The sequence below is a fragment of the Myotis davidii genome, unplaced genomic scaffold (assembly GCF_000327345.1).
Source record: "Myotis davidii unplaced genomic scaffold, ASM32734v1 scaffold223, whole genome shotgun sequence".
Taxonomy (NCBI): Eukaryota; Metazoa; Chordata; class Mammalia; order Chiroptera; family Vespertilionidae; genus Myotis; species Myotis davidii.
The window spans coordinates 3,471,708-3,490,516 of NW_006294609.1; the positions used below are offsets into that span (position 1 = coordinate 3,471,708).

Genomic DNA, 18,809 nt, shown 5'->3' on the forward strand with positions numbered 1-18,809 from the left:
TATATAAATATCCAGAATGATGTCTGGATCCAATAATACTTTTGCACTCCAGATAAGTTTTAAAAGCATCTAAATGGTTACATACTTAGGGAAATAGGCTGCCTTGCCCATTTAAAAAGCTAGCCCAGATTTTGATTATTACTATGAAAGGTTCTAAAGTATATTAAATGGATAAGAGGAGGAAGAACGTCTGTCAAATTTCATTTTGATCACAAAGGAGCTGAGTCTGTAAAATTGGTCCCAAAGCCAGAAGCTAGCACTATAAGGCATTAATCTTATTGATTTCAGCATCTAAAATGATGGCTGCTCTTTCTTAAATGACAAATTTAGATTACAAATGTATATTGGTCCAAATGATTAGTAATAGCTGCTATAATGGGCCTTCCTGCTCAGTGACAAGCTTTATAGTTCGGTAAAATGACAAATTTATCTGATTGACCTGCTACTGCTATAGTGCACTATAGAAAGCCTTTTCCTAAATATCCCAAGGAGTCATTGTAAATCCTTAGAGATGTACAGTGAACATGAGAAAAAAGTGAAATCCCCTAATAAAGAAATGGAAATTAAAAGTAAGATTATCTTTTACATATAAAATTGGCAATTATAAAAAGTACCATAAATAGACTTTGAAGGGCAGAATGTGTCAAAACCCTATTTCCTTTTGACCATTTCTGGAAATATCCTGTAGAAATTATTAAGAATTTGTCTATCCTGGCTGGCATGGCTGAGTGGTTGAGTATTGACCTATGAACAGGAGGTCATGGTTCAATTCCCAGTCAGGGCAAATGCCCAGGTTTCAGGCTCTATCCCCAGAGGAAGGTGTGCAGGAGGCAGCCAGTCAATGATTCTCTCTCATCATTGTTTCTCTCTCTTTCTTACTCTCCTTTCCTTTCTGAAATCAATAAAAAAAGATATTTTAAATGTGTCTAAAGATTTATATTCAATATGTTCGTCGTGATTTTATTTTTATAATTTGAGAATTCAGAAATAATCTGAAATCCAAATGATAGAAGTACTAAAAAACAAAATTGAAATGAGTACATTTTAAAAATCTTACTGGCTTTATTCATCTCTTAATGAATCAGACAGCATCCCATTTAGTCAAAGAGGAGCTCTAAGGAGCTGCACAAAATGGAAGACTTCTATAGACAGAAGGGAGCTGGCCAGGCAAAAAGGGGATTGGTTGTGGCACGGTCACCTTCCTTTAGGGGACAGCAGGGGCCTGTCAGGCAGACTACATTATTAGTGGCGACCAGGTAATTCCTGGTGGACTGGTTTAAGATTCCATTCCTGGGAGAGGCCGCAACTGTAATTAATTTAGGTATTAAGTCTTGGTTTGGTGACAGTGGGACTTAAGTGACTTGTGTTTTCTCTCTTTTTAAAAAAAATTTTTTTTAATTGATTTCAGAGAGGAAGGGAGAGGGAGAGAGAGGTAGAAGCATCAGTAACGAAAGAGAATCATTGATCGGCTGCCTTCTGCACGTCCTCTACTGGGGATCGAGCCTTACAACCCGGACGTGTGCCCTGACCGGGAATCAAACCTTGAGCTCCTGGTTCATAGGTCAACCACTGAACCACACCGGCCGGGCTGTTTTCTCTTTTTTAACAGAATAAACTTGCCATGGAAGAAACATTGATAATGCGTTTCTTTCCCCTAGTCCCTTGGGGTAGTAGAGCCCTCAGAGTGCTTTGATGGCCACCTGTTGCTTAATTGAATGGACCCAGGATTAATCTGACCCCAACTCCCTTCCCTTAAGCAGTTTGTCCAATGAACGTCAAGTAACAACCAATCAGCAGAGAGCACATTGAGTAATTGGTGGGTTTGTTCTTTCACCAAAAACATTTATAGCTTTTAAAAATAGTTCTGGAGCACAGCAAGATAGCGAAGGGGAAATTGGTCTAGATAATACAGAGGGTAGCAGATGAATAGGGTTGATTTCATTTTGGGCACTTTGCCCAGGACACTTTTAATAGAACATATTATAGTTTCTCTGGGGATTCTGAGTCTCTGGTTATGTCAGGCTTACACATTTATTCTTTAAAAGGAAAAATTGCAAGTTAATAGACTCTAGGTTTATTGGTATGACTTAAAATTTTAAAACCATTACTATAATCCAGCCATTGATAATTTGCTGTGTGGGCTGAATTCCTTAATATTAAAACCAACTTAATCATGGATAGAAGATTATTTTGAACTTCCTTCCTCTAAAACACAATATGTTCTGTATTTCTTTTAAAGTTTAAATCAACTTTAGAACGATGTCTAAACTAGGGATTAAAAGTTATTTTTATGTGAAAAAAAAAAGTTATTTTTACCCCTCCCCCCAGGAAGCATACTATTTTTAAGGGCATTTTTTAAATACACAGGAACGAATCAAGTCTTTAAGGGGAAAAAAGTACCTAAATTTGAGAAATGTTATACTTCCTATTTTACTACCTTACAAATTTAGAATTACTGACCTTAGATTTAGCTGTATAACTTAAAAGGAAAAATACTGACAGTAATAGAGTTTTACATAAGGATTTACACCATTTAGGTGGATCCAAAAAATTAAAACATACACAAAGTATGTTGAATCAGGCAGTTAGTCTTAAGTTTTCTAATAAAACTAAGTTGTTATTATATACTTGGGACATGTGTTAGACAGTAGAAAATAAAATGTTTCTTAAACATTGAGAGTACATGTAATGTTTAGCAACTACTTTTCTACTCATTAAACTAATATTGTATTCTCTTACAGTTCAAGCGATATGTCAGTAAACTTAGAAGCAAGAGTACTGTTTTCAAAAAGAAGCATCAGATAATAGCTGAATTTAAAGCTGAGTTCGGTCTCTTGCAGAGGACGGAAGAACTCCTTAAACAACGTCTTGAAAATATTCAGCATCAGCTGGTAATACAGTATTATCTTGGGGTGCTAAAACTACAAATGTCAGGAGGTTTATGGGTTATAGCTCTGGGGTTTTTAATAGAAAAATCATACAACTATTGTTTTTTTCTGATTAATTACAGAGATGTTATATAAGCTGATCCTTTATGTTTAATGTAGCAGGAAGCAGTCTTTCTTTTTTTTTTTTACCCCTCCCCCCAGGAAGCACTCTTATGCTTGCTGACTTTGGGGTAATCAATAGCCTTATGATGTCCTACAATATAATAAACCTTTTCTTTGCCTGTTGGTCCACTGGCATGAGGAGCCCAAGTGACAACATGGTAGCCAGAGCATTAAGTGTGGAGGGTCCCTTCATGTGCCTTCTGGTGGAAGCACGCCCAGCTCTGGAAACCGGAGCAGGAAAGTTAATTCCTTAAGTGGATGAGTGGGAAACCCAGAGAGTGATAACCCGCATACTTTCGAGACCCATGTATAAGACTAGAACTCATCCTCACAAGCCCCCAGTTCCAATCTGGCCACTTAGCTGTCCCTTCACGAGGTCCTTCCTCTGTTCTGTCAGGTCATTTGCTCTCTGGGTGGGGTGGTGTGTGGTACAGTGACTGAATCCCAAGGTCATGTGCCCACCACCACACCTCCTTTACCATAAAGTAGGTCTCTTGGTCTGAGGTGATATATGTGGGAATCTACATCAGTAGACCAGATACTCTGAGCCCTTGGATAGTGGTGTGGGCTGGAACATTGTTGGCAAGAAAGCAAACCCTTACCCAGAATATGGGTCAGTGCCAGTCAGGATGAAATATCTTTTCAGAGCAGGAAGGATCTGATGTTATCATATTGCCACTAAGTAGATGATTGGTTTCCTCAAGGGATGATTCCATACCCTTGAGGAAACCAATTGATCTCTGTTGCTGCCAGGTCAGATGTGTGGCAGTGGCAGTGGCAGTTGCAATGGCTAGATGGGCATTAGTCATAGAGAGCCCATGCTATTTTGCCCATGCGTAGCCTCCATCTTTGCCAACATAGCCATTCTGTTCATGAGGCCATTACCCAAGCACTGAGTGGTCATTGACAGAGGCTAGCTGACACTGGAAGGTGGCGGGTTCAATTCCTGGTCAGGGTGAGTGTGGAAAACAACTGATTGATGTTTCTCTCACTCGCTGTCTCCCTTCCTTCCTCTCTCTAAGATTAATTTTTTTTTAATTACTTTATCTGAACCCTCCAACAAGCCTCCCATGTCATTTAAAATAAGTCCAAGTTCTTTCATTGGCCTAAAAATAAGGTAATAATATAATTTATCATCTAAACTAGGACACTTTTGAGAATGCAAAGGACAACAGACATCAACTGAGACTGTCCCAGCAAACCAGCTGAGTCCTCTACGATCCCTCCGCCGCCCCACTGCATTCTCACTCTATTTTCAGCTGCACCAGTCTCCCAGCTATTTCGTGAACAAGCCAGGCATGTTCCTGCCTCATGTCTTGTGCACTTGCTGGTCTCCCAGGTGTCTACGCGGCTTGCTCCCCCACTTCCTTCAGGGCGTTCTCAGATGTCATCTCAGGAAGACTATAACCACCTTTTACTTAAAATTTCAACCCCACTCTCACCTCACACCATGTTTTACTTGTTTACATGTTACTTGTTTACTCTCACTAGAAGTAAGCTCTGTGAGCAAGGGGATTTCCCCCCGTTTTGTTCCCTGCCGAGAACTGTTCTTGGCACATTTAGGCCTATAACAAATATTGGATGAGTAAGCAAATGTAAATATAATTGGATCACTTGAGAATTCACTCATTCTCCAAATATTTATTGAATGTGTCCTGTTTTATATTCTATGCAGAGTACATAGCACTAATTTAAAGTCTAAAATTAGAACTGCTTTCTATGTACCTGAAGATAGTAAAATTTAGTGTGAGTTTATAACATATAAAGAGATGTTATTGTTGTTGAAGTCAATAAAGATTGTCCTTTAGGATTCTAAGCTAATTTATTTCATTTACAACTTTAATATTATAGATTAAATATGTATACTTCTTATGGAGTCATTGAGGTTTTGACACCAAATTTGTGGCCCCATTTTTAAAATATATATCTTTATTGATTTCAGAAAGAAAGGGAGAGGGAGAGAGAGATAGAAACATCAATAATGAGGGAGAATGATTGATGGCTGCCTCCTGCACAATTGGGGATTGAGCCCCCAACTCTGGCATATCGAACCTCCTGGTTCATAGGTTGACCTCTATTTATTCTTTACTTTTAGCAAACCATTGAGGAGAAAAAGGGTATATCTGGATATAGTTACACCCAGGAAGAGCTGGAGAGAGTGTCTGCACTGAAGAGTGAGGTTGACGAAATGAAAGGACGGACCCTGGATGACATGTCTGAAATGGTGATTACACATTTTTAGTGGTTTTTTATTGGGTATAGAAGGCAGATATTTTTGTTTGTCCAGTTTTCAGTGAAACATTCACATTTTCCTTTCTGCATATTGTTTATATTTTTATCTGTATCACTCTCTTGAATTTTTGCATTCTAGTGAGGTTGTTCAACTTACAACAGATCATGCGTTTTGTGGTTTTTGAAGTGTGTGAAAGTTATACAACATTAAGGAAATATTTAAGATTTAAAAAAAAGTTTTCCCAACATACCACCCTAACTAATAAAATTATTTCATTTTTGGTTGTGTCCTTAGTATCTTTCCATATTTAGGGCTGTCGTTTAGCCAGAATGTACTGATAGAGCCTCGTGAGGCATTAGAACATTTAACTCTTTCCTTACTTATTGGTAAATAGCTGCTGCCCCAAACTCTCAGCCTGTCTTATCCACATTGGCTACTTGCCCAGAACCCCAGCATCTCACCACAGTCTGACTCATAAAAAGATTAACATTGTCCTCACCGGTTTGGCTCAGAGGATAGAATGTCGGCCTGTGGACTGAAGGGTCCCGGGTTTGATTCCGGTAAAGGGCACATACCTCAGTTGCAGGCCTAATCCCTGGCCCCGGTTGAGGTACGTGTAAGAGGCAACCAACTGATGTGTCCTGTTCATATCAATGTTTCTCTCTCTGTCTCTTTTTCTCCCTTCCACTCTCTAAAAATCAATTAAAAAAAAATATCCTCGAGTGAGGATTAACAACAAAAAAAGATTAACATTGAGCACCTGTAGAGGCCTGCAAGACTGCCTTCATTTCTATAGCTGGTGTCCATTGTGATTGATTATTACTTATGCCATTTGGGTTATTAAGTATTTTGAATATCACTTCATTTATGTTTATGTATATTTTATATAACCTACATAATTGCATATTGTTTTACATAACAACATGATTATAGTGGTATATAGGCAACTTGTAGTTTATTTTAGTCATTACTTGTTAGATTATAAATATTTTGCCATATTGGTTTGCAGTGTTAATAATTGACATTTTGAATAGTTCCATGGTATTCCATCTTACCGAGGAATCAAGATTTACTAAATCACTTTCCTATTGTTTGGCATTGAAGTAATTTATAGTTTTTTTACTCATATATAACACTTCAGTAAATATCTTTATGCATGTAGTATTTTTGTTCTTTTGAATTCTTTTTTTAGATGTCATGTATTTTTTTTAAATGACAGGTAAGAAAACTGAATTCACTGGTATCTGAAAAGAAGTCAGCTCTAGCCCCAGTTATAAAAGAGCTACGACAACTGCGTCAAAAATGTCAAGTAGGTGAATTTGATATTGTGATACTTCTACTATTTTATCTGGTTGAGATATAGTAATTAGAATTCTGAATATTTTACTTGGGTCATTTATAGGAAGCACATTATTATTATTACTATTATTATTATTATTATATTGATAGGATTCTGCAAAAGAGAAGAAGAATGTGACCTGAAAAGGTTTCTCTTTAATTTATGCTACTTGGTTTGTCATAAATTATTGTGGGGAGGAGAGAAGGAGAAGGAGGAGTTTAAGCTAAAACCACAAGTGCAGCCAGATGAGCTTTTTGCTTTAAATCTTATGAGAGCTATAAATATGAAATCACATTCTTCTGTGGCCAGCTAGAAGCTGAAAGTCTGCTGACAAGTGGTGACAAGTTAACTTAAATCAATGAACTTACTTTGCTGGGGGGCAACTCTGATAGTATATGATAAGTGAGGAAATGCCATTACTTGGAAGCTAATTCTAACCACTGCTTTAAAAAATAAACTATTAGGAGGTAAATGCCCTTCACAAAGCCAGGTCCGGTGGCCTCCACCATTCGACATGAGCGGCAGTTAACACCCTTCATGCAGTAATTTTAGGTTTGAATGTGGGCCTGTACTGCATGTGCCTAAATTGGAACCATAAAATTCTTAGCGAGTGCCATCAGAGTCAGAGAAGCAGAATAAAAAATCACACAGATTTGGCCCTAGCCGATTCGGCTCAGTCGATAGAGCGCCTGCAGACTGAAGGATCCTGGGTTTGACTCGGGCCAAGAGCACATGGCCGGGTTGTGGGCTCGACCCCCAGTGGGGGGCTTGCAGGAGGCAGCTGATCAGTGATTCTCTCTCATCATTGATGCTTCTATCTCTCTCCTTCTCCCTTCCTCTCTGAAATCAATAAAGAAATATATTTTTAAAAAAGAAAAGAAAAAATCACACAGATTTGGAAGTCAGATAGACATCATTTCCTCTTTATGAAACTACTAGAGAGTCTGAGACAGGTTTAGTGACCTATCCAACTAGAGGAGGAGGAAGTGGGAGAGTTGGGGCTTGACTCTGGCATCTACATCATCTTATTTCAAAACCCTTGCTTGTTCTATTACACACTGCCGCCATAACAAAAGGAATGGAAGCGACAGGTCTCTGTTCTCTGGAGTTGATGCTCTAATAGGTGAGATGGGACAAATACCGTCTAGTTTGATAATAATATAAAACACTTAATCAGATCATATATTTAACTGATTAAACAAAATAGTACATATAAGGCAGCTTGCAACAAGGACGAATCCATAAGAACTTAAAAAAAACTATCATTATAATTATTAAAAATAGTTTAAAAAGATGGAATATTATTCCTTTTCAACCTAATTGTTTTCTAAGTAAAACCATATACTAGATCTTAAATGCTATAAAGTCCTTTATTATTTTATACTAGAAGCCTGGTGCATGAAATTCGTGCACGGGGAGAGGGGCGGGCAGAGGGGATGGGGGGATGTGGGTGGTCTCTCAGCCCAGCCTGTGTTCTCTTGCAATCTGGGACCCCTCAGGGGATGTCGGGCCTAAATCGGCAGTCTGACATCCCCCTCGCAATCTGGGACGCTGCGTGCACCAGTGACCATACTTTTCATACAGGTGAAAGGCATCTTGCTGTTGTATGGGCAGCTACATTTTTTGCCCTGTTATGAAAAGTTGTACATAACATGATCCTGATGAGGCAGTAGTGCCATTTTCCCCATCTTATGGGTGGAAAAACTGAAGCAGAGAGAAGTTAAACAATTGGCTTTGTCACACAGTTATATGTGTCAGAATCAGGGCTGACCACAAGATGAGCAAGCCAGAGTCCATGCATGTCATCGCTGCATCATCCTGTTTTTTCAGTGTTAAAGTAGCCTTGCTAGGTTTTAATTTCTAAATCTAAGAGACTGTTCCCAATATATAGGGTAGGGTCCCTAGGCCTGGCCGACGATCAGAGTCATCTGTAGGGTGACTGGCAGGCGGGGCAATCAGGGAGCCCCCACTGGCACCCACCTTGGCTGGTGGCCTGGCACCGCCTGCTGACTGGTGCCCCCCATCAATGGCTGCTGCAGGTCGCCTCCCTCTTGGGGGGCAGATGCACAACGCAGGAACTGTCCCCAACCAGGAGCAGCTCCTGCGTTGAGCGTCTGTTCCCTGGTGGTCAGTGAGTGTCATAGCAACTGGTCGATCCACCATTCAGTCGATTTGTATATTAGGGTTTTATTATATAGGATAAAGTAACCAAAACCTGAAATTCATTTTCATATGATTTAACTAAATTTGTCTGTATGTAAAGGACTGCCTGTCTCTCCTATTACCAAGAAATGTAGCTATCTCACCACCATCCCTGAATAATACATCCCTCCATATTTGTTAAGTCAAAGAGGTGTCTAAGTCATCTGAGCATTTTTATCTCTGTCTTTTGCCATGTTAAAAAGACTAATACTGTATTTTTTCTTTTCTTTTTTAATATATATTTACTGATTTCAGAGAGGAAGGGAGAGGGAGACAGAGATAGAAACATCAATGATGAGAGAGAATCATTGATTGGTTGCCTCCTACATGCCCTTCACTGGGGATCAAGCCTGCAACTCAAGCCTGTGCCCTTGACCAGAATCGAACCCAGGACCCTTCATTCCACAGGCTGACTATCCACTAAGCCAAACCGGCTAGGGCTGTATTTTTTCATTTATATGAGTTACCTAAAGTCCCATTTGTATAGATTTAGTTCTGTTTGCTCTGATTGAATTTGTGCTTTTTGTTTTCCATTAACTCTGGAAAAATTCTACATAGATAATACTATCTTCAAACATTCTTTACCTGGTCGGTCTTGCCTTCTCCAGCAATTCATACTAGATCAGTGGTTCTCAACCTTGGTTGCCCATTAGAATCACCTGGGCATCTTTTTAAAATCCTGATTTCCGGGCCTCATCCTCCAGAATCTCTGTTTCTTTATTACTAATGTTGTGGCCCCACCCCATAACAAAGAAACAGAATTTCCAGAGGGTGAGGCCCAGAAATCGGGATTTTAAAAAGATTCCCAGGTGATTCTAATGTGCAGCCAAGGTTGAGAATCACTATACTAGATCAGTGGTCAGCAAACTCATTAGTCAACAGAGCCAAATATCAACAGTCCAACGATTGAAATTTCTTTTGAGAGCCAAATTTTTTAAACTTAAACTATATAGGTAGGTACATTGTTATTAACTCTCTTCCTAAGCCTTAGCCCATGGTCATCAAACTGCGGCTCTTTGGCCCCTTGAGTGTGGCTCTTCCTAAGCCTTAGGCAGTGGTCAGCAAACTCATTAGTCAACAGAGCCAAATATCAACAGTCCAACGATTGAATTTTCTTTTGAGAGCCAAATTTTGTAAACTTAAACTATATAGGTAGGTACATTGTTCTTAACTTCATTAGGGTACTTCTATGGCTTAGGAAGAGCCACACTCAAGGAGCCAAAGAGCCGCATGTGGCTCGCGAGCCGCAGTTTGACGACCACTGCACTAGATGAACGTTAGACACATGCTGTGCTCTATTGCTTAACCCCACTTTCATATTTTTATCTTTTTGTCTATGATGAATTTTGGATAATTTCTTCAGCGCTATTTACTAGTTCAGTCTTTTATTTCCTGAGCTGGGTCTAATTTTATGTTCATGCCACTACTTAGTTTTTCATGTCAGTGACAGTTATGTTCATTTTTGTCTTATTTTTGCTCACTGTCCCTTTTTAATCTTTTGTTTTCAGTTCCTCCTTTATTTATTTTAAACATACTTACTAAGTAGGCATATTTCTGGTATTCTGAGTTTTTGGAGGTGTAGCCCTGCTGTTTTGTACATCTTCTGATTCTCACGCATAATGGATTGATAGTTTCCCTATATGTTTATACTTTGGGATTGTGAGCTTCTCTTGAGGTTTTGTCTCTCTCTTTATTTTTTATCTTTATTGTTGAGATTATTACAGATGTCCTTCTTTCTTCCCCCCATAGCTCCCCTCCACCCAGTTCCCACCCCACCCCAGGCCCTGGCCACCCTATTGTCTGTGTCCATAGGTAATCAAACATATAAGATCTTTGTCTAATCTCTTCCTGCACCTGCCCACACTCTCTTCCCTCTGAGAATCGTCAGTCTGTTACATTTCCATGCCCCCGATTCTATTCCATTCACCAGTTTATTCTGTTCATCAGATTTTTATTCATTTGATTTTTAGATTCACTTGTTAATAGATATGTATTTGGTGTCACTTTGTTCATAATTTTTATTTTTACCTTTATCTTCCTCTTCTTAAAGAATACCCTTCAGCATTTCATATAATACTGGTTTGGTGGTGATGAACTCCTTTAGCTTTTTCTTGTCTGTGAAGCTCTTTATCTGACCTTCAATTCTAAATGATAGCTTTGCTGGATAGAGTAATCTTGGTTGTATGTTCTTGCTATTCATCACTTTGAATATTTCTTGCCACTCCCTTCTGGCTTGCATAGTTTCTGTTGAGAAATCAGCTGACAGTTGTATGGGCCCTCCCTTGTACGTAACTAACTGTTTTTCTCTTGCTGCTTTTAAGATTATCTCTTTGTCTTTTGCCCTTGGGCCACCCAGCAGGAGCTACAGAGATATCTGCAGATTCCTCTTCTTTGTATCGAGTTTAGAAGTGTCCATGCAAGGCCCAGCTGTGAGGCAAGGCAGGCTGGTGCTAGTGTGGGCCTTGAGCCTTTTATTGATAGCTTAATTATGATGTGCTTGGTGTGGTCCTCTTTGGATTCCTCCTGTTTGGGGTTCTTTGTGCTTCCTGGACTTGTAAGTCTATTTCTTTCACCGGGTAGGGGAGGTTTTCTGTCATTATTTCTTCAAATAGGCTTTCAGTATCTTGCTCTTTCTCTTCTTCTGGCACCCCCATAATTCAGATGTTGATATGCTTGAAGTTGTCCCAGAGGCTCCTCACTATCTTCATATTTTTCGATTCTTTTTTTTGTTCTTCTGGTTGGATGTTTTTTGCTTCCTCATATTTCAAATCATTGACTTGATTCTCGGGATCCTCTAGTCTGCTGTTGAATCCCTGTTTGAGTTGATAGAATGGCCTTGTGTAATAGTTGTCCTACAGGGCCCAGGGGTTCAGCCTCCCCAATCACCTGAAGTGGACATTCTTGGTGCACCCCTTTGTGGCCTGTGTGCACAGTCTTCTTGTAGTTGAGCCTTGATTGCTGTTGGTGTCACTGGGAGGAATTGACCTCCAGGCCAATGGGCTGTGGGGACCAGCAGCAACTACAGTGGGAGAACTGCTATGCAAGAGACAACCTTATGGAGCAGGACTTGCTTCAGTGAGGCTTTGGTGCTCACTGAGTCTGCCCCTTGAGTGTGTCATTTATAGATGTGAAGAGTTGTAATCTGGTATGATCTCACACTGACCACTGGGTACACTGGCTCTTGGGTCTCCAGGGAGGTGCAAAGTCAGCCACTGCCTAGGACCACCCAGCAGGAGCTACGGAGAGAGTTACAGATTCCTCTTCTTTGTATCGGGTTTAGAAGTGTGCATGCAAGACCCAGCTGTGAAGCAAGGCAGGCTGGTGCGGGCCTTGGGCTTTTTATTGATAGCTTTGGGGCTCCCTGACAGAACTGCAGCTAGTTTGACAGGTTTTAGGCCATTCATATGCAAAAGCCGCTGCATATAGCCTAGGTGGGGTTGTAAATTGGGTGGGGTGGGGCCTCAGGGAATTACCAGGGTGGAGCAAACAGAAATGGCTGCTAGTCAGCCCTGTAACAGGGAGGTCCCAGCAAGGGACCAATGACCGCTGTGAGCACCGCCTTCTGGAAGAAAGTCACCCCCAAATTCCTGCCCCAATGCCAGACAGGCCAGTTTCTCCCCATATGTGCCTGGGTCCCCCAGAGCCTCGCCCAGCACTGGAGCTCAGAGGAAGTGGGAGCTTGTAAATTCAGTTCACAGGGCCGGCCTTTTAAGAGGAGCAGCAGCCTCTGTGTCACTCAGTCCCAATCCTCACTGGTTTGAACTTCTTTACCTAGCTCTAGAACCCTGGGCTGGGGCCTGATGTGAGGCTGAGACCCCCTCGCTCCTCTGGGCAGCCTCCTCAGAGGCAGTCTCCCTCCCGATCAGAAAAGTGGCACACCCCTCTGCACTTGCGCACGTCCTGCCAGTCTCAATGTGCTTTCTTCTTTACCTCTCTAGTTGTAGTACTTCCACTCAGCCAGCTTTCCCGTGGTTCTGGATAATAGTTGTTCTGTATTTTAGTTGTAATTTTGATGTGGTTGTGGGAGGCAGCAAGTGCAGGCATTTACCTAGGCCGCCATCTTGTTTCCTCCTCGATGTTTTGTCTCTTGAATCCTGGCAGCTGGGATGAAGGGTGTGTCCCTCAGACTGGTTTTGCGGTTGTTCTGCCAGGTGTTTTAAGAGGATCACAGACTGGGAGTTAATTTTGAGTTAATGTCTCAGCATGCGAGTGCTTAGATCAGTGATGGCGAACCTTTTGAGCTCGGCGTGTCAGCATTTTGAAAAACCCTAACTTAACTCTGATGCCTTGTCACATATAGAAATTTTTTGATATTTGCAACCATAGTAAAACAAAGACTTATATTTTTGATATTTATTTTATATATTTAAATGCCATTTAACAAAGAAAAATTAACCAAAAAAAATGAGTTTGTGTGTCACCTCTGACACGCATGTCATAGGTTCACCATCACTGTCTTAGACCATGCAGGTAGGGTCAATTCAAACCCCACACCTGCCTGGCCTTTTCCCATCCACTTATGCAGCAGCACAGCTGCATTTACGGATCAGCAGACTCATAGACAAAACAAAGGCTTTCATTTACTAAAGTATCTTCATCTCATCGGGAGGCCACAGCAGCTGCCTAAGTACACAGCCTCTGTTGCCCCTTCTCCGGTGAGAGTGGGTATGACTGTGACCCATGAGAGCCTTTGGCGTCTGTAGGTCACTTAGATACATAAAAGCCACAGCTCCTTTTCCCCCCAATCCTTTATACTTTGTTAGTCACCCTAAGCTAGATGCAGTCCCACCCAACAAAGGAAGCACACACAACAGAAATGATCACTTACCATTTCCTCACTTATCATTTCTGTTAACTCACCCGTTCCCAAGGAAACTGTGCAGTGCGAAACCAAGGTCATTCTGAGGCTGGCCTACATCAGTCCAAGCCTGGGATTAACCTTTTTCTCATGGGTCTGCGGGTTGAAAAACAATGTGGAGCCCTAGCCGGTTTGGCACAGTGGATAGAACGTCAGCCTCCGTCCAAGGGCACATGCCTGGGTTGTGGGCTTTATCCCCAGTAGTGGGTGTGCAGGAGGCAGCCGATCAGTGATTTTCTCTCATCATTGATGTTTCTCGCTATCCTCCCTTCCTCATCAATAAAAAAAAAAATATATATATATATATACACACACACACATACATACATACATATATACACACATACATACATACATACATATATACATATATATATATATATACATATATATATATCAACAATATGGATTTACTATGGAAGTCTCAACTCTAACTCCCCACTCTGCGCAGGCCTAGGACTTTGTCCGCTGCCCTGCCTGGACATTATAATCACTTTTGTTATCACGATTGACTGTTCCCATCTCCCTTCACCAAGGGTAGCCACCAGGTGTCATCTTCTGTTATTGGCCCTGGTAATTCCTCTTACTTCCTTGAGAGTTCCGTTCAGCTCTGGATTTGAAAGGATGTTTACTCTACCTTATCAAGCATTTATAAATACTTTTAACATTTCTAGGTGTTTGTAGTATATTTTCAGATTGTCTAATTCAAAATACTGCATTAGAAGAAATTTGAAGCTACTCAAACAGCCTGAGTTCAAATTCTGACACCTCCTCAGCAGTATAGTCTTTGGCCAGGTACTTAGCCCCCCTGAACATTCTCCAAGCATGACATAGGGAGATTAATACCTCAAAGACTTGTTGTGAGGTTGCGTTATTATCAAGGTTAAAGCTCAAACACCTTAATATGGTTTACAAAGTTCTGAACAGAGCCCTGCCAAAGACTTCAGCCTGTTCTCACACTTCCCAGACACATTCCATTATAATAAATTATGTGTAGATCCTAAATTATTCCCCTCTCTAGCTTCTAAGCCTTTAGACAGTGTTCCTTTTTTCTGAATCTTCTCCTCCCCTGTCCACTCTCCCTTACTAATCCTTCATACCTCAATTTAGATATCAATTTCTCTAGGAAGTTGTCCCCACTGATTCCCAAGCCTGGATTAGGTCTACTGAGAGTCCCAGGTCACCTATGACATCTTGCATTTGCCCATCATAGCACTCAACAGCCTGTTTACTTGTCGAAACGTTACTTGAGGGGAAGGTTTTTTTGGCTATTTTGTTCACTGTTGTGTCCCTAGCTCCTAACAAAACCTGGCACTCAGCTCAGTACATGGTAGCTATTGTGTTTATCAGCACCTCCATCTGTCATAATTCTCAAATGTCTAATTGTTGTATAAATAACCCTTAAGTATGCCAAGTAGCTTAGAGTTCAGTTACGAGACTAACAAGGGCATGCATTGTGTCAGAGCCACATTTCAGGCCTTTGATTTTCACTTGCTCAGTCATTTACCCCTTTTACACTAGGAACTAACCCAGGAGTGTGATGAAAAGAAATCCCAGTATGATAGCTGTGCAGCAGGCCTCGAAAGCAATCGGTCCAAATTGGAACAGGTAAGAAGACAGTTTTTAGTTGAAGAATTTAGCAAACACTGTGTACGCTATACCAGTGTCAAAAGATTCCTGTATCTTTTCCCTCATCCCCTGAGCCTCTCTCCTGGTTCCAGAGATCTTTATTTCTTCAGACTCAGTATGTGCACCCTGAACTCTCCATCTGCACCGCTACCACCACATCCAGGCCCCCCTCCCGTCTTCCTAGATGCCCCAGTAACCCAGCGCCTGCTCTCCCACTTCCACTCCTGCCTTCCTATGGTTTGTTCTCCAGAGAGCAGCCAAAGAGACCAGAGTAAAACTTTGGCCACCCTCCAATGTCTTCCTGTTGCACTTAAAACCCAACTTTCAAACTGAGGTCTCCCAGGCCCCACCTGCCTCGGGAACTCCACATCCTTGTGCTCTGCTCCTCCCCTGAGGGGATCCAGCCACACGGCAGTCTCCTTGTTCTGCAAACGCCAACCTTGTTTTCACGCCCGGCTTCTGCATGCACTCTTCTCTCTCTGGATCCCTCCACCACCATCTCTTTGCTTTGATCTCTTTTTCATCATCCCCGTCTCACCTAAATATCACCTCCTCCTAGAGATCTCCCCTGATCACTCTATCTAATTTTGCCTGCTCAGTCACCCTGTCACATTCTGCTGAATTTTCTTCATCGTATCCATCCCCATCAAAAATGACCTTCGTTATGTGTCTCCTTGTTATGTCTGTTTCCTCTTCTTCAATGAGAGTAGGGACTTATTTGTCTGTTCACTGCTGTGTCCCAGCATCTGACACAGAGCTGGGCACACAGTAGGCATGTAATAAATGAATAACTGAACGTGCAATGTTAGGGTCCTATGAGTCTCTCTGGGAAAGATTGCAGCCTTGTCTGTTACAGTAAACAGAGTTACAGTTGCAGAAGAGGAAATGACTGATGGCATTTCTTTTGTTGTGCATTCAGTCATCCTCTCTGCATCCGACTGTGCTTTCTGTATGGTGCCCATTAAAATGATGTGTTTGTTGTAGGAAGTCAGAGGACTCCGTGAAGAATGTCTTCAAGAAGAAAGTAAATACCATTATACAAATTGTATGATTAAGGTGAGACAAAGAAAGGGAATCACAAACTTTCCTGAGATTTTTCTGTATCAAGAACTTAACCTAAAACTAAGTCTTTCCACTTAGAACCTGGAAGTACAACTTCATCGCGCTATTGATGAGATGAAGGCATATGTCTCTTCTGACCAACAAGAAAAAAGAAAGGCAATTAGGCAAGTAATTTTGTTGTTTTTTATATTGAGTTACTTAATGTTTCACCTATAGAAGTTTTATAAATATAGTGGAACCTCGGTTCTGAACTTAATTTGTTCTGGAAGGCTGGTCGAGAAACGATTTGTTTGAAAGCCGAATCATTTCCCCCCATTAGAAATAATGTAAATTGAATTCATCCATTCCAGACCCCCAAATCATTCCCTGTTTTAACTTTTCTTTTATACAGTACCTGTCTAATGTACTATTTAATCTATAAATAAACACTTCTCTTCTTAAATTTATGAAACCAACCCCTACTAGCCATAAAAGAATTTTTCATATATCACTGCCTCCCAAATGCTGTCTATCACCTGCTAACTGCTTTTCCTTGATCCAGTTAACAACAGGTTTTCTACCTATTCATTTCCTGTGATTGTTGTTTTGTGAGCACTTTCACACCCTTAGCAACGTTAGCGCTCTTGACAGCCGCTTTATGTTTTAAAATTGTGCTAATCATGGATTTCTGCCAGCAACAAAAGCATTCTATCCTGCCCTAACTGGTTTGGCTCAATGGATAGAACGTCAGCCTGCAGACTAAAGGGTCCCAGGTTCGATTCCAGTCAGGGACATGTACCTTGGTTGCGGGCACATACCCAGTGGGGAGTGTGCAGGAGGCAGCTGATCGATGTTTCTAACTCTATATCCCTTCCCTTCCTCTCTGTGAAAAATCAATAAAATATATTTTAAAATAAATAAATAAATAAAAAGCATTCTATCCTATGTTTATTGCCTTCATGCTATACCTCAGCTTTTTGTCATGCTGAAGTATAGCATGAAAAGGTTGTAAGGTCAAAAGCTGAAGTTTTAGTCCACAACTGAGATGTTTTTTTCCTGTGAACAACTTGGTTGAGATCTGAATTGTTCATGATGGGAGACATTCGAGAAACGAGGTTTGACTGCAAAATGAACTCATGAAATTTAGAGTACTTAAATAAGTAGATACTAAGATATTATTAAGGTTTATTTCTTGTTAAACATCTTTTGGATAGTCTAGCCCTGTTAAGTAAATAGGAATATGTATAATTTCCTTTCTTGCTTGCTTACTTTTTTTTGTCACAAAAGATATATATGATAAAATTTGCCATTGTAACCATTTTAGCTGTACAATTCAGTGCATTGATTACATTCATATTGTTGTGCAACCATCACAACTATATATTACCAAAACTTCTATCACCATAGACGTAATCATTAATAATTCCCCATTAATAATTTTCCCTTGTGAGGAATACATATAATTTGATAATTTTGGGGGTTTTTTTTTTAGTAAGCATTAAGGTTTATCTGTTTTTAAAGTCCCCTGTGGCTTGAACTCTAGTCATCTGCCTGCTAATTGTAGTGTGAGTGACTGCGTTTCAGCTAGAAACTATGTGACTGCAGTGTGCCCGCCTTCAGAACAAGAAAGCGGTGCCAATACCACTAGCCCTTATATGGTGATTCTTTTGGTCATCATAGCTTGCAGCAAACTGTAATAAATCAAATGCTGCCTTACAAATACATTTAGAGTTGAATTGCTAGCTGGGATAGAATACAGTAATTGAACAAGATACACTTTCTTTCCCCCTAGCACACTTCAGATGTTTTGCTTTTATCATCCAGTAAGAACTCAAAATGTAGGATTCATATTTATTCTAGATTGCAGTTGAGATTTCTAGTGGCATGTACACTAATGTTACAGGAAGGAATCTAAAACCAGGAACGTCTTGGCAGAGCCTAAATTTTTTTATATATATAATGCACTGGAATGCAAGCCAGACTGAAGATATCCTATAAATAGAATGTTTTTCTATACTATAACATACTAAACACATTAAATGTACTTATTCAGATTCTTTCATTGAATATAAACTTAGCTCAAATAAATCTATGTGGTCAATGCTAATATTTCAAAAATGTGAGAACTTAATTTTGTTCTTGAAAAATAAAATGTTAGAAATTAAGTTCTATTTCTTTCAAAATTACCAATAGAAGTAATACAGAAGGAAATATTGCTACTGAACTATTGGTTTCCTGATCAGTTTTCTAACCAGATATTCCTCCTCCTCATTTTTTTAATTAAATGTTTATTGTTCAGATTATTCCAGTTGTTTCTCCCCTCCCCCCCATAGCTCCCCTCCACCCGGTTCCCACCCCACCCTCCACCCTCACCCCCCCCCACACACCCCCCCTCTCTGCATGATTTTTGTTCAGTCTCTTCCTGCAGCCCCCAACCCTTTCCACCCCAAGACTAGT

General features: G+C 40.5%; 1 protein-coding gene across 4 annotated transcripts in view; it reads left to right on the forward strand.

Annotated features, from left to right (window-relative positions):
* The window catches only part of IFT81 (intraflagellar transport 81), a 127,019-nt gene that overhangs the window by 98,330 nt on the left and 9,880 nt on the right, over positions 1-18,809 (forward strand). For all 4 annotated transcript variants that reach the window (XR_001514778.1, XM_015567344.1, XM_006768904.2 and 1 more), the window contains 6 exons: positions 2,742-2,891; positions 5,146-5,274; positions 6,503-6,592; positions 15,204-15,290; positions 16,296-16,367; positions 16,452-16,537. Coding sequence is in view for 3 of the 4 variants with exons in the window: in XM_015567344.1 (XP_015422830.1) it covers positions 2,742-2,891; positions 5,146-5,274; positions 6,503-6,592; positions 15,204-15,290; positions 16,296-16,367; positions 16,452-16,537 (614 nt within the window). In the remaining variant the exon portion in view is untranslated. The remainder of the gene's footprint in view (positions 1-2,741; positions 2,892-5,145; positions 5,275-6,502; positions 6,593-15,203; positions 15,291-16,295; positions 16,368-16,451; positions 16,538-18,809) is intronic.